Genomic DNA, 13,160 nt, shown 5'->3' with positions numbered 1-13,160 from the left:
CCATTCTGTGGTTGTAAGATAAATCCGCCTCAATCCACTAAGTCGGGAATGGGGAATGGGAAGGAATAGGATCGCAGGCTAAGGATTTTCTCAAGGTCTGGGAAACAAAGCCAAGATGGGATCAGCATCCAGAACTTAGTAACTCTCCCGGAGAGTACACATGAAACTCGATCAGGTTTGATCTTGTGCCTCAGTTCCAGGTGAGATCTGGGAATACCTGCACTTTCCCCAGTGTCCTAATGGTCTCTGAAGTATGTGACTTTCTCCCAGTGCTGGGAGCCTTCCAGTCCCAAACAGCATCTGTTTGATGCCACAAAGGGTTTTGTTGCTTTACCTCGCCCCCACCCCCGCCACCCGCCCCACATGGGCTTTTATCACTTTTTATGGCCAGGCCAGCTTTACAGATTGCACTTAACATAAACATCTTCCAGATGTTGTCTTGTGCCCCGGCTCCAAGGCTCCTGGGCTAAAATCACATGGCACCTAGCAGAGTGGGGTCTCGCCAGGGTGGGCGAGGAGACCCTCTTTCCCCTTCATCCACTGCTGTTTCTGCTGACTCAGTTCATTCTGGGCTGTTCCCGCTCCACTTACCTGACCTCACTTTCCCTACCTCCCCTGGCTGAGTAACAGTTGTGGGGAGAAATTACAAATTATTTTACAAAAATAGGAACAGGTATTGTGGTGCCAGTAGGGTTAAGCCACCCATTGCAACTTCCACATCCCATACTGGAGTGCCAGTTCCATTCCTGGAACTGTCCTGCTTTATAATCCATCTTCCTGGGAAGGCAGTGGGAGATGGTCTAAATGCGTGGATCCCTGCCACCCACAGGGGAGACCTGGATGGAACTCGTGGCTCCCGGCTTTGGTCTGGCCCATCTTGGGCTGTTGCGGGTTCCAGGCATTTGGCGAATGAATCTTGCTGTCCCCTGTTTTCATATAAACAGATGAATAAAAGGAACAAAAGAACAGGCTAATCTAAAAAGAATTTTTTTTTTTTTCAGATTGCTCTTCAGTAATATTTAGGATGCAAAGCTTCATTAAGATATTTTTAGATTATGGGGACCTTTTATCCTTTGTGATTTCTAGTTCCTGGAGGTGGGAGGAAGACCCAGATTTTTAAAAAATCAAGTGATTTTATTTATTTTTGAGAGAGAGAAACAGCAAACTCCCAAGTGCTGGTTCTCTGTCCAAATGCCCAGAACAGCAGGGACTGGGCCCAAGCCACAGACAGGCGCTGAGGCTGCGGTATGGATCTCTCACATGGGCAGCAGAACCCAGTTGCTTGAAGCCAGGGTGGGCACTAGCAGGCAGCTGCAGTTAGAAGGCCCAGCCAGGAGCGGAATCCAGGCCCTTTGACGTGGGGGCCTGGGCATCTTAGCCATTAGCTGACCACCACCTGCCTTCAAGATATTTTTTTATAACACTTTCTGTTTTCCTCTGATTTTTTTTTCACTCTTTACATGTAGATCGTTGATTCAGATTTTGGTAGAAGGAGAGAGGTTCAGCTTCAGCGTGAGCTTTGTATTCTTTTCCCCAGATGGCTAGCCTGTCAATCTCATCTATTGAACTGCTATCTTTATAATAACAAATCCCAAGTATATTTGTGTCTATTCGAGATTCTGTTCCAATATCTGTATCTATTCATATGTAGGAACCAGCTGTTCTTTTAAAAAAAGAAAGTTTTATTGAATTTATTTTTATGAAAGGCAGAGTAACAGAGGATCACAGAGAGAGAGAAGAGAGAGAGGAGAGAGAATCTTCCATCCCCTGATTGACTTCCCAAATGCATGCAACAGCGAGGGTAGGGCCAGGCCGGAGCCAGGCTCTCCAGTGTACACCTGCAATGCTACTTGCTGTCCCCCAGGCTGTGCGGTAGCCAGAAGCTAACCCCAGGCTCTCCAAGCTGGGGTGCAAGCTCCCCAAGTGACCTCTTCACTGCTGTTCCACAGGGCCTGCTCCTCAAAATATCTTAATTATTGTCCTCATTCCTCTTTTCCTTCTAGCATTCCTGGCTATTTTTAATATTTATATCCCATAAGAGTTTTAGAAGCAATCTCTTTTGGTTCCCAAAATAGTCCTATTTCTATTTTTATAGTTACAGAGGGTTTTAAATTTGTAGGTTAACTTTAGAAGAAGGCACATCTTTATGATTTTGATTCTTTCCAAGAATAGCATTTTTTTCTTTCAATTTATTTAAGTCCTACTTTTTGCCCATATGTCATTTTTCCACACACACACACACACACACACACACACACACACACATACACACACACATATAATTTCTGGTATTTTATTTTTATTGTTTTAATTGTCCTTGGTCTCTTTTGCTTCAAGATAATGTCTAACTGTCTAAAGATTTTATATTGGAGAACTTTTGAGTTTTTATATTAGTTTCTTTTTACTCAGCCTCTTTCACAAATCTCATTATTTAATCTTTTTTCCTTTGAAAAATGCTTACTCTGAAACATGTGCTCTCAGAGACACACTTGAAACTTGTATGTTCAGTTTAACTACCCTTCTAATCTAGTCAGGGACAAGGACAGATGGAACATTGCCAGCAGTCCAGCTCTGCCCTTCCACCCCATTAATGATATTTTCATTGAATTGAATGGCTAGCACTTAAAAGTTAGCAGATCTTATAAAAACATCCACGTTGTAATTTCTCTGAAAAAGACAGAAAATACAGCCACATGGACCTACCTTCCCATATGGCCACACTGGCTTGTGGCTCCAGGAGCCATTGCTGCTTATCACCATGCTGGAGCTACATTTGCCTTGGAGATAGCGCAATTTCTAAACTTTGCCCAGACGTACATTGAATTTCAAGCCCCTGAGGGATGAGCAAGGGAGAGATGTTTAGGAGGCACTTGGACACAGCTTAAAAAAAAAATCCACAAGGGCTGGCATTTAGTGAAGTGGTTAAATTGCTGACTGGGGCTGTTGGATCATGTGTTGGCCCTGTGTTGAGGCCTGGTTCTGCTTCTTTCCTTAGATTCCTGGTAATCCATGCCCTGCGAGGCAATGGATGGTAGCTTGAATGCTTGGGTCCTGCCACCCATAGGAGAAACTTGGATTGAATTTTCAGCTTTTGGTTTTTTGACCTGCTCCAGTCCTGGCTTTGGTGGACATTTTGGGAAGGGAACCCGTGGATAGTCGATCTCTGTCTCTCTAACTTTCAAATTAATAAGTAAAATCATTTAAAGATCATGGGATAATGGGACAAAGAGATAAATCTGCTCATCATATTTTTCCCTCCCCTCCTCCCCCAAGATTGTTTTATTTACTTGTTTAAAGAAAGAATTTTCCATCTGCTGATTTACTCCCCGAATGACCAAAACAGATGGGCCTGGGTCCATCTGAAGCCAAGAACTCCATCCGGGTCTTCCATGTGGGTGGGGGCAGGGACGTAAGTACTGGGTCCTCTACTACCTTTCTTTCTTTCTTTTTCTTTTTTTCTTTTTTTCGATTTATTTACCTTTCATTGGAAAGTCAGATTTACAGAGAGAAGGAGAGACAGAGAAAGATCTTCCGTTTACTGGTTTACTCCCCAACTAGCCACAATGGCCGGAGCTAAGCTGATCTGAAACCAGCAGCCAGGAGCCAGGAATTTCTTCCAGGTCTTCCACGTGGATGCAAGGTTGCAAGGCTGTCCTCCACTGCTTCCCCAGGCCACGAGCAGGGAGCTGGATGGAAAGTAGAGTAGTGAGGATATAAACTGGCGCTCATATGGAATCCCAGCACGTGCAAGGCAAGAATTTAGCCACTAGACTACTGCACCGGGCCCCTCCACTGCCTTTCTAATTGCCTTAGTAGGGAGTTAGATTGGAAGCAGAGAAAACAGCACTCGAACTGGTGCTCTAATATGGATGCTAAAATTGCAGGCAAAGACTTAACTTCCTGTGGCATAAGACTCAATATATTTTCTGTCTAAATAAATAAATAAATGAGGAGAAAGGTCCCATCCTGTGGTTTCACTCCCCAGATGCCTACCAGAGTTCCCAGTGCAACAAACTAGTGGCTAAATCCTCGCCTTGCCCCAAATGCCCACAAACAACAGGAAGAGATGAGTGGGGCCGAAGCCAGAGCCCGGAACTCCTTCTGGGTCTCCTGTAGGAGTGGCGGGGGCGCAAGTGCTTGAGCCATCATCTGCTGCCTCCCAGGATGAACGCCAGCTATCAGCTAGACTTGGAAATGGAGTCAGGACTTCAACCTGGGCTGCTGACGCCAGCTGCTTCCTAATGCAGACCCTGGGGAGAGAAAAGATGATTCAAGTGACTGGGGTCCTTGACCCCCTTTACGGGAGACTCAGATCGACTTTCCAACTCCCAACTTTCACCTGCTCCAGCCTATATTCTTGTAGATATTTTTAAAAAGATTAATTTATTCTAATTGAAAGGCCAATTTGCGGAGAAGAGAGACATAGAGAAAATCTTCCGTCTGCTCGTTCACTCCCCAAGTGTTCTCAATGGCCGGAGCTGAGCCGATCCGAAATGAGGAGCTTCTTCTGTGTCTCCTCTGGGGGTGCAGGGTCCCACGGCTTTGGGCCATCCTCTGCTGCTTTCCCAGGCCAAAATCAGGTAGTTGGAGGGGAAACAGATCAACCCAGAACATAAACCAGCACCGGTATAGGATCTCAGTGAATGCAAGGCAAGGATTTAGCCACTGAGCCATCACGCCAGGCCTGCAACCAAGATTTTGATTGGCATTCCAATGAAATGCCAGCACTGCGGAAGGTGGCTTTAACTAATAAACCACAGCTCCAGTCCCAAAATATTATTTCAGTTTATAATCAATATAAAATTATTCATTATGAGGTATTTTCTGTTTTTTTTTTTTTTATATCAGGTTTTGGTTTTCCATCTGTCTTTTCCTCCTGTTTCTGAGAGATTTTTGTCAACTTTATCTTATGCCTTTTAAAAACTATTTGTTTATTAAAAACGCACTTAGTTTTCAAAAGCAGAGTTATGGGGGAGTGGGGGAAGAGTGGAGAAATCTTCCATCTGCTGCTTCACTCCCCAGATGGGCAGAACAGCCATGACTGGGCCTGGTTGAACACGGGAGCTAGGAGCTTCATCTTGTCTCTGTGTGGGTGGCAGGGACCCAAGTACTTAGGCCACCTTCTGCTGCTTTCCCCAAGCCATTAGCATGGAGCTAAATCAGAAGTGGAACAACTGGGATGTAAACTGGCACCTATATGGGATGCTGGCATTGCAGGCAGCAGTTTTACCCACCATGCTTAAGTGCTGGTTCCATTCCTTTTTTTTTTTTTAAGATTTATTTTTTTACTGGAAAGTCAGATATACAGAGAGGAGGAGAGACAGAGAGCAAGATCTTCTGTCCAATGATTCACTCCCCAAGTGAGTGCAATGGCCAGTACTGCGCCGATCCAAGGCCAGGAGCCAGGAACTTCTTTCCAGGTCTCCTACGTGGTTGCAGGGGCCCAAGGCTTTGGGCCGTCCTCGACTGCTTTCCCAGGTCACAGGCAGGGAGCTGGTTGGGAAGTGGAGCTGCTGGGATTAGAACCAGCACCCATATGGGATCCCGGCGCATTCAAGGTGAGAGCCTTAACCATTACGCTATCGTGCTGCCCCCCCCCTTTTTTTTTTCCAATTTAAAAGATTTATTTGACAGGCACAAGAGAAACAGAGCCAGAGGTTTTTTTCTCAGGTTCACACCCTAAATGTCTGCAGTGGCCAGGGCTCAAGCCAGGAGCTGGGAATCAGGCATAGGTTTCCTGCATGGGGGTGGGGAACCATCACCACTGCTCCTCCAGCAAACTGGAGCTGGGAGCCAGACCTTGGAATTGAACCCAGGCACTCCAGTGTAGGACTCAGGCAGCCTAATCAATCACCAAGCGAAACACCTGCTCCCCAGCATCTTGTTGGTGTCCCACGGGTGCTCTGTGTCGGAGGATGTTGGTGACAGATACGAGTCTTACTAGGAGTGGGCCGTGTGTGGAGACAGAGACCAAGGTCTGGGATCTCCAGCTTAAGGTCCCTGTTTCTCACCTTCCCACCTGCAGCTATTGCCTCCTCATGCTTGTGAGCTCAGCCTCCAGCACGCACAAGACCCCTCACCGCCGTCGTGATGGTTTTGGGGGGGAAAGGGGAGGAAAAGTTGACTGTGTCCTGTCTGCCTTCTCCACCTTCCCCGCCCCTCCACCCCCCAGCAGGTGCTCACTCCTTTCTGAGTTTCCCAGACCGTCCCTGGCTCCGCAGACCGCTCCCCTGTATCCTCCACCCCAGCAAGTCCTCTCAGTTGCTCGGCTTTTCTTCCTCTACAAGGTCCTTGTTGATTCTTTTTGCGGAGATCGACTACTGGGAGCGGCTGCTGTTCGAGACTCCGCACTATGTGATGAACGTGGCCGAGCGGGCAGAGGACCTGCGGATCCTGCGGGAAAATCTGCTCCTGGTGGCCCGGGACTACAACAGGTGGGGACAGCTCTTCCTGGCCTCCTCCTGGCCTCCCTACAGTTCCTGTCCTTTTCCTTCTTGTATTCCCTCGGGGGACCCCAGTTTCCAGGTTAGGGCCTCCCTCATGCTGCTTATGTATGTATAATGATTCCTATACTATGGAGTTTGTCTTCTAGTTGCCTTAGACCCCTGCACCCACGTGAGAGACCTGGGAGAAGCTCCTGACTCCTGCTTTCAGATCAGCTCAGCTCTGCCTGTTGCAGCCGTTTGAGTAGTAAACCAGTAGATGAAGAAATCTCTCTCTCTCTCTGATTTTCTTCTTGCTCACACGAACTTTTCAAATTAAAATAATCTTTAAAAAATTAATGAAAGTTTAAAATATGGTTTTATAAGTGGTTACTCATTGTGAGAGTTCCAGTGGCTGTCACATTAGACAACACATGTGGTTATAAGATTCTGTCACCACAGAAAGCTGTTTTGGATCAGCCACAGGCTAGGAGTAGGAACTTTGAGAGTTCTCCTCTACGTTTGCTGGCCCGGAGGAGTGACCTCCAGGGCTTGTCCCCACCTGCCATGTGCCCTCTCTTCTGGACAGGATTATTGCCATGCTGTCCCCAGATGAGCAGGCCCTATTCAAAGAGCGGATCCGATTCCTGGATAAGAAGATTCACCCTGGACTCAAGAAACTGCACTGGGCCTTGAAGGGGGCCAGTGCCTTCTTCATCACAGAGTGCCGCATCCACGCCAGCAAGGTGAGCCGCCAGAGCGGGAGCATCTGTGGGGCTTGGCGGAATGGCTTGGGCAGGAGTGATTAATTAATATCTGCATCCTGGGTGATGGTAGGGAGATCTGGGAGTAGTATAAAATATATCATCTACTTGGGGAGGGCTTTATTATTATTATTATTATTCATTCATTCATTTGAAAGGTAGAGTTACAGAGTGAGAGCGAGCACCCATTTGCTGGTTCACTTCCCGAATGGTCACAATAACCAGGGCTGGGCCAGGCTGATGCCAAGGACCAAGAACTCCTTTACTCAAGTCCAGCTGGCACCTGCTGCTTCCCAGCCATATTAGCAGGAAGCTGAATTGGAAGTGGAAGGAGCCAGCACTTGGATAGGCACTCTGATATGGTATGCCATTTTTGCAAGTGGGTGGCCTAACCTGCTGTGTACCTCAAGACCGGCTGCGTGGGGAGGGATATCTCTGAATGTTAGCAGCCGCAGCTGGAGGCCAGGTGGGAGAGTGAAGTTAGGCCCTGGGTCACTCCCAAGCTGAAGCTCTGCCATGGGTGCGGTCTGACTCCAGGTACAGATGATCGTGAATGAGTTTAAGGCATCCACTCTGACCATCGGCTGGCGGGCCCAGGAGATATCGGAGACGCTGTTGGTACGCATTACCGGCAAACGCGTGTACAGGGACCTGGAATTTGAGGAGGACCAGAGAGATCACCGGGCAGCCGTGCAGCAGAAGCTGATGAGCCTGCACCAGGATGTGGTGGACATCTTGACCAACTCCTATGAAGTCTTCAAGAATGATGGCCCGGAGGTAGGGGGCCCCAGGCTCCTCAGATAAGTCTCTGGCTTCTATGTCCCATGTTTTTAAAAGATTTATTTTATTTGTATTGGAAAGTCAGGTGTAAAGAGAGGAGGAGAGACAGAGAGGAAGATCTTCCATCCGTTGATTCACTGCCTAAGTGACTACAATGGCTGGAGCTGAGCCATATGAAGCCAGGAGCCCAGAGCCTCCTATGGGTCTCCAACATGGGTGCAGGGTCCCAAGGCTTGGGCCGTCCTCGACTGCTTTCAGGCTACAAGCAGGGAGATGGATGGGAAGTGGGGCTGCCTGGATTAGAACTGTTGCCCATATGGGATCCCCCACTATGCAAGGCAAGGACTTTAGCCATTAGGCTACTGTGCCCGGTGCTGCTCCCCTATTTCTACTCAGAATATGCTCTCGAAGACGCTGCTCTGGTCTCGGAGTCAGCCAACTTCAGTCTTTCAAGCTTCTTCCTCAGGACTCAGTAGCTGCCTCTCTGTCCAACCAGCTTGTCCCCATCCCTGCTGGCTGACTTTCACATCCGGGGACCTCCCCTGGGTGGCCCCATGTTACGGCCAACTGCTCCAGTAGTGTGGGATACGGCGAGGGTCTAAGGGATTGAGGCACCGACCAGAGACAGGGATGGTGGAAGTCTCTCTCCGAAGCCTCTTAGAGGCTTCCCTTTATTGCCTTCTCTCTTGACCTTTCACCTACTTCTTGTTTACGCTTTACCCCACACCCTCATTAGTGCAGATTGGCTACAGCTGAGACCAGGTGCTTCTAGCCCCAAGCCCACAGCCAGTAGTGCTCAGGCGAGTGCTAGTCAACTCCTTAGCCCACAACAGCCCCAAGGGCGATCCTTCTCTCCCTGACCCATTGCTTTACCATCAGATCCAACATCAGTGGATGCTCTACACCATCCGGCTGAACCACATGATGGAGGATGCCCTGCGCTTGAATGTGAAATGGTCGCTGCTGGAACTGTCCAAGGCCATCAATGGGGATGGAAAGACCACTCCCAACCCACTCTTCCGAGTCCTTGTCATCTTACAGAATGACGTGCAGGGAGGTGTGGCCCAGGTAAGGGACCATTTTGTCTTCAAATGATCATGCTTTATTCATCAGTTACCCCTGATCCCTAAACTTGGTCCTTGGCACTGGCTTTTCCTTGGGGGTCTCCCATGCCCAGGTCTGTTGCTGAGGGTGCTGCCTCACTCTTGCAAAGCTTTGTCTTCTACACGAGTTGTGCTGAGACCCCCTTGGCCATGTTCCCTGCAGGTGGAATTCTCACCCACTCTGCAGACGTTGGCAAATGTGGTCAATGACATTGGCACCCAACTCTTTTCCACCATCTCTGTCTTCCGCCACCTCCCGGAAATCCTCATCAAGCGCAAGTTTAACCGAGAGCCCATCCATATAATCTTAGGTGAGCCAGTGGGCACTGGGGAAGGCAACAGGCACCTGTGGGAATAGAATCTTAGGAATGAGCAGAGCTGGGAGGAAAGGCCAGGGCTGTACCAAGATATGCCTAGCCAGTCATCGCCACAACTGCTGGAAGACACAATCAAGAGATCAGCCGGGGGAAGGGAGCAGGGACAGAGAAGGGGGTGAGATCAGGTGATGGGAACTCCAGGGATTGGGGTTTGGAGTGGGAGATAAGGAAAGACAAGGTCTTGACAGGGGAGACTTCTGGTCCCACAAAGGAGACACTGAAAGCCATCCTTTCATTTTCTGCCTCCTCCTCTGTCTCTTTTTAAAGATTTATTTATTATTTATTGGAGAGGCAGAGTAACAGAGAGGAGACAAAGAAGGAGAAAGATATTTTCCATCTGCTGCTTCACTCCTCAGATGGCCATGAAAAGCGAGGGCTGGAGCCAGGAGCCTGGAAGGCCATCAGGGCCTCCCGTGTGGGTGTCAGGGGCCCAAGTCCACAGGCCATCGGCTGCTCCTTTCCTCAGTGCATTAGCAAGGAGCTGGCTGGGAAGTGGAGCAGCCGGGATGCTGCTGTGGGATCATCAAGTATGCTGTGCCACGCCACCCTCCTGCTGCTCCCCTGCTTTCTAAGACTCTTGTTGTTGGAGCTGTGTCTCCCTAGGGAGCTACTGTTGGTGCAGAACGTCTGGGGTAGCAGCCGGAGTGGGCGACTCAGGGGGAGCCTAATGTGCCTTTCTTGGGGTCTTCTGCAGAGCGGGATGAAGATATTAAGAAGATTCAGGGCCAGATCAGCAGCGGCATGAACAACAACGCCAGCCTGCTACAGAGCTACCTCAAGACCTGGGACTTGTATCGCGAGATCTGGGAGATCAACAAAGACTTGTTCATCCGTCGCTACCAGCGCCTCAACCCCCCAGTCTCTTCCTTTGATGCCGACATTGCCCGGTGAAGGGGGTAGAGCTGGAGGTGGAAGTGTTGGGAGTGGAGGAGGAGTCAGGGGAGACCAGAGACCCGGGAGGGGGGGTGGAGGAGGCGGGGTGGTGGTGGTGGAGGAGATGGGGGGGTGGGGAGGGTGCAAGTGTGTCCTCAACTACAGGACAGGAGATCCAGGGCCTTGGACTCTCATTCCTCCAGGGTGGGGAGCAGGCAAGAGCCAGACAAGATCAGAGGGGGAAGGTGACTATTTGGGGAACACAATGGATTCTGTAAGGACCCTCCTTTGGATCTCCCACATGGGTGCAGGGTCCCAAGCTTTGGGCTGTCCTTGACTGCCCTCCCAGGCCACAGGCAGGGAGCTAAATGGGAAGCAGGGCTGCTGGGATATGAACTGGCATCTATATGGGATCCTGGCATGTGCAAGGCAAGGATTTTAGCCACTAGGTTACTGCGCCAGGCCCCCACCCCCACTATTTTTTTTTTTAAGATTTCTTTCTTTCCATTGGAAAGACAGATATACAGAGAGAGGGAGAGACAGAGAGAAAGATCTTCCATCCACTGGTTCACTCCCCAGATGCCCACAATTGCTGGAATTGAGCTCATCTGAAGCCAGGAACCAGGAGATTCTTCCAGGTCTCCCATGGGCCGGTGGGAGTACTTTTGCTGCTTTTCCAGGAACATGAATAGGGAGATGCATCAGAAATAAAACAACCAGGACTCAAACAGCACTCACATGGGATGCTGGTGTCGCAGGTGGCAGCTTAGCTTGCTTTGCCACCACACAGTCCCTGATCCTCACAGAGTGAGCCACATGGGCATAGAAGGGATGACAGGGCAACAGTGCCAGTGCATAACAGGCTAAGCCTCAGGCTGCAGTGCGAGCACCTCACTCATATAAGCCCCAGTTTGTGTTCTGGCTGCTCTGCTTCCCATCCAGCTCCCTGCCTTTGGCCTGGGAAAGCAGTCGAGGATGATCCAAGTTCTTGGGTCTCTGTATCCACATGGGAGACCCAGAATAAGCTCCTGACTTCAGATCAGCCCAGCTCCGGCCATGGTGGCCATGGGGGGAACGAACCAGCAGATGGAGGATCTTTCTTCCTCTCTTTCTCTGTCTGTCCCCTCAGATCTCCGTCTCTCCCTTTCTCTGTAACTCTGCCTTTCAAATAAAAATGAATCTTTAGTGCTCGCTTCAGCAGCACATATACTAAAAAATTGGAACGATACAGAGAGGATTAGCATGGCCCCTGCGCAAGGATAACACACAAATTTGTGTGTCATCCTTTAAAGATGAATCTTTAAGGAAGGAAGGCAGTCTGCAGCTGGATTTATAGATGGCAGGTAACTGAATTCTTTCAGCAGCCCTGTGTTATGCATGGGGAAGTGGAGTCTCAGAGCGATTTACAAAGTAGAAAACACCTACCTGTATTGTGGTGTAGACAGCTAAGCTACCTCCGGTGATGCCGGCATCCCAGATGGGCACTGCTTCATGTCTCAGCCGTTTCACTTCTGATCCACCTCCCTGATAATGTGTCTGGAAAAGCAGCAAAGGATGACAGACATATTTGGGTCCCTCTGCTCATGTGGGAGACCTGGAGGAAGCTCCTGACTCCTGACTTTGGGAGTGGCCCAGCTCTTGCGGTTGTTACCATTTGGGACTGAAGCAGAAGTTGGAAGATGTCTTTATGTGTCCCTCTCTCTCCTTGTAACACTACCTTGTAAATTACTGTATTAAATTTGAAAGAAAGGAAGGAAGGAAAGAATGAAAGAAAGGAAGGAAGGGAAAAAGTCACTTTCTTGAATTTACAGAGCTGGGAAGAGCACAGTGTGAGCCTCTGCCCTGCTTTTGACAACTAACACACTATTGATTTGTTATTATTTTAAAATTTATCACTTGCGAGATAGAAAGCTCACATCTACTGATTTATTCTGCAAACACTTGCAATAGTTAGGGCTGAGCTGGGGAGCTGGGAACTCACACCAGGTCTCTGATGTGTCAAGAACCCAACCACCTGAGCTATCGCCAGTGCCTCCCAGGAAGTGGACTCTGGAACCAGAGCTGGGACTTGATCCCATGCACTCTGGTATGCGATACAGGTGTCCTGACCCATAGACCAAACACCTATTCCCAATGCAACTCTGGAGCCTTGAATACCAAGTTAAGGCATTTGATGCTATCTTTAGAACCAGTTATTGGGAAAATGACCATCACAACTGTGTGCCTGTGATGAGTTGACAGGAAATATCTGGGAGTAGAATGCTCAAGAACTGCTGCAGCAGGGATATGGGTAGGGGTGGGTCGGGGACCTGTCCATGAAGAAGAGGCACATCCTAACGGGGCACTTGGGGCCTTCACAGCTACACGGAGGTTGCAAATAATGTCCAGAAGGAGGAGACCGTCCTCAACATCCAGTTCGTGCTGCTTGATTGCTCGCACCTCAAGTTCTCACTGGTTCAGCACTGCAATGAGTGGCAGAACAAGTTCACAACCCTGCTCAAGGAGATGGCAGCTGGGCGCCTGCTGGAGCTGCACACCTACCTGAGGGAGAACGCAGAGAAGTATGGGCTGGGGCAGGGCTGTGCCATGGGAGTGTGCAGAGTGGGAGGTGGGACACCGTGCTTGCCACTGACCTGCACGCTCCCTGCCTGCCTTCAGGATCAGTCGCCCACCCCAGACGCTGGAGGAACTGGGGGTCAGTCTGCAGCTTATGGACACCCTACAGCATGACTTGCCCAACCTGGAGGCCCAGATTCCTCCCATCCACGAACAGTTTGCCATTCTTGAGAAGTATGAGGTGCCAGTGCCGGACAGTGTAAGTACCAGCAGCGTGTCCTTCAC

At 49.4% G+C, this 13,160-nt stretch overlaps 1 protein-coding gene and 1 non-coding gene across 2 annotated transcripts in view; both read left to right on the top strand.

The window, feature by feature from the left end:
- Positions 1–13,160, top strand: part of DNAH2 (dynein axonemal heavy chain 2) — a 105,488-nt gene that overhangs the window by 29,767 nt on the left and 62,561 nt on the right. The window contains exons 12-19 of the mRNA XM_041000538.1: positions 6,288–6,434; positions 7,012–7,168; positions 7,724–7,963; positions 8,846–9,034; positions 9,233–9,380; positions 10,141–10,333; positions 12,680–12,880; positions 12,978–13,134. Coding sequence (XP_040856472.1) covers positions 6,288–6,434; positions 7,012–7,168; positions 7,724–7,963; positions 8,846–9,034; positions 9,233–9,380; positions 10,141–10,333; positions 12,680–12,880; positions 12,978–13,134 — 1,432 coding nt within the window. The remainder of the gene's footprint in view (positions 1–6,287; positions 6,435–7,011; positions 7,169–7,723; positions 7,964–8,845; positions 9,035–9,232; positions 9,381–10,140; positions 10,334–12,679; positions 12,881–12,977; positions 13,135–13,160) is intronic.
- Positions 11,505–11,613, top strand: LOC121170542. Its single transcript, XR_005885975.1, has one exon. It is a non-coding gene; the product is annotated as a U6 spliceosomal RNA (small nuclear RNA).

The sequence above is a fragment of the Ochotona curzoniae genome, unplaced genomic scaffold (assembly GCF_017591425.1).
Source record: "Ochotona curzoniae isolate NIBS_2020 unplaced genomic scaffold, NIBS_Ocur_1.0 scaffold_2453, whole genome shotgun sequence".
Taxonomy (NCBI): domain Eukaryota; kingdom Metazoa; phylum Chordata; class Mammalia; order Lagomorpha; family Ochotonidae; genus Ochotona; species Ochotona curzoniae.
This window is presented reverse-complemented; position numbering and strand designations above follow the sequence as displayed.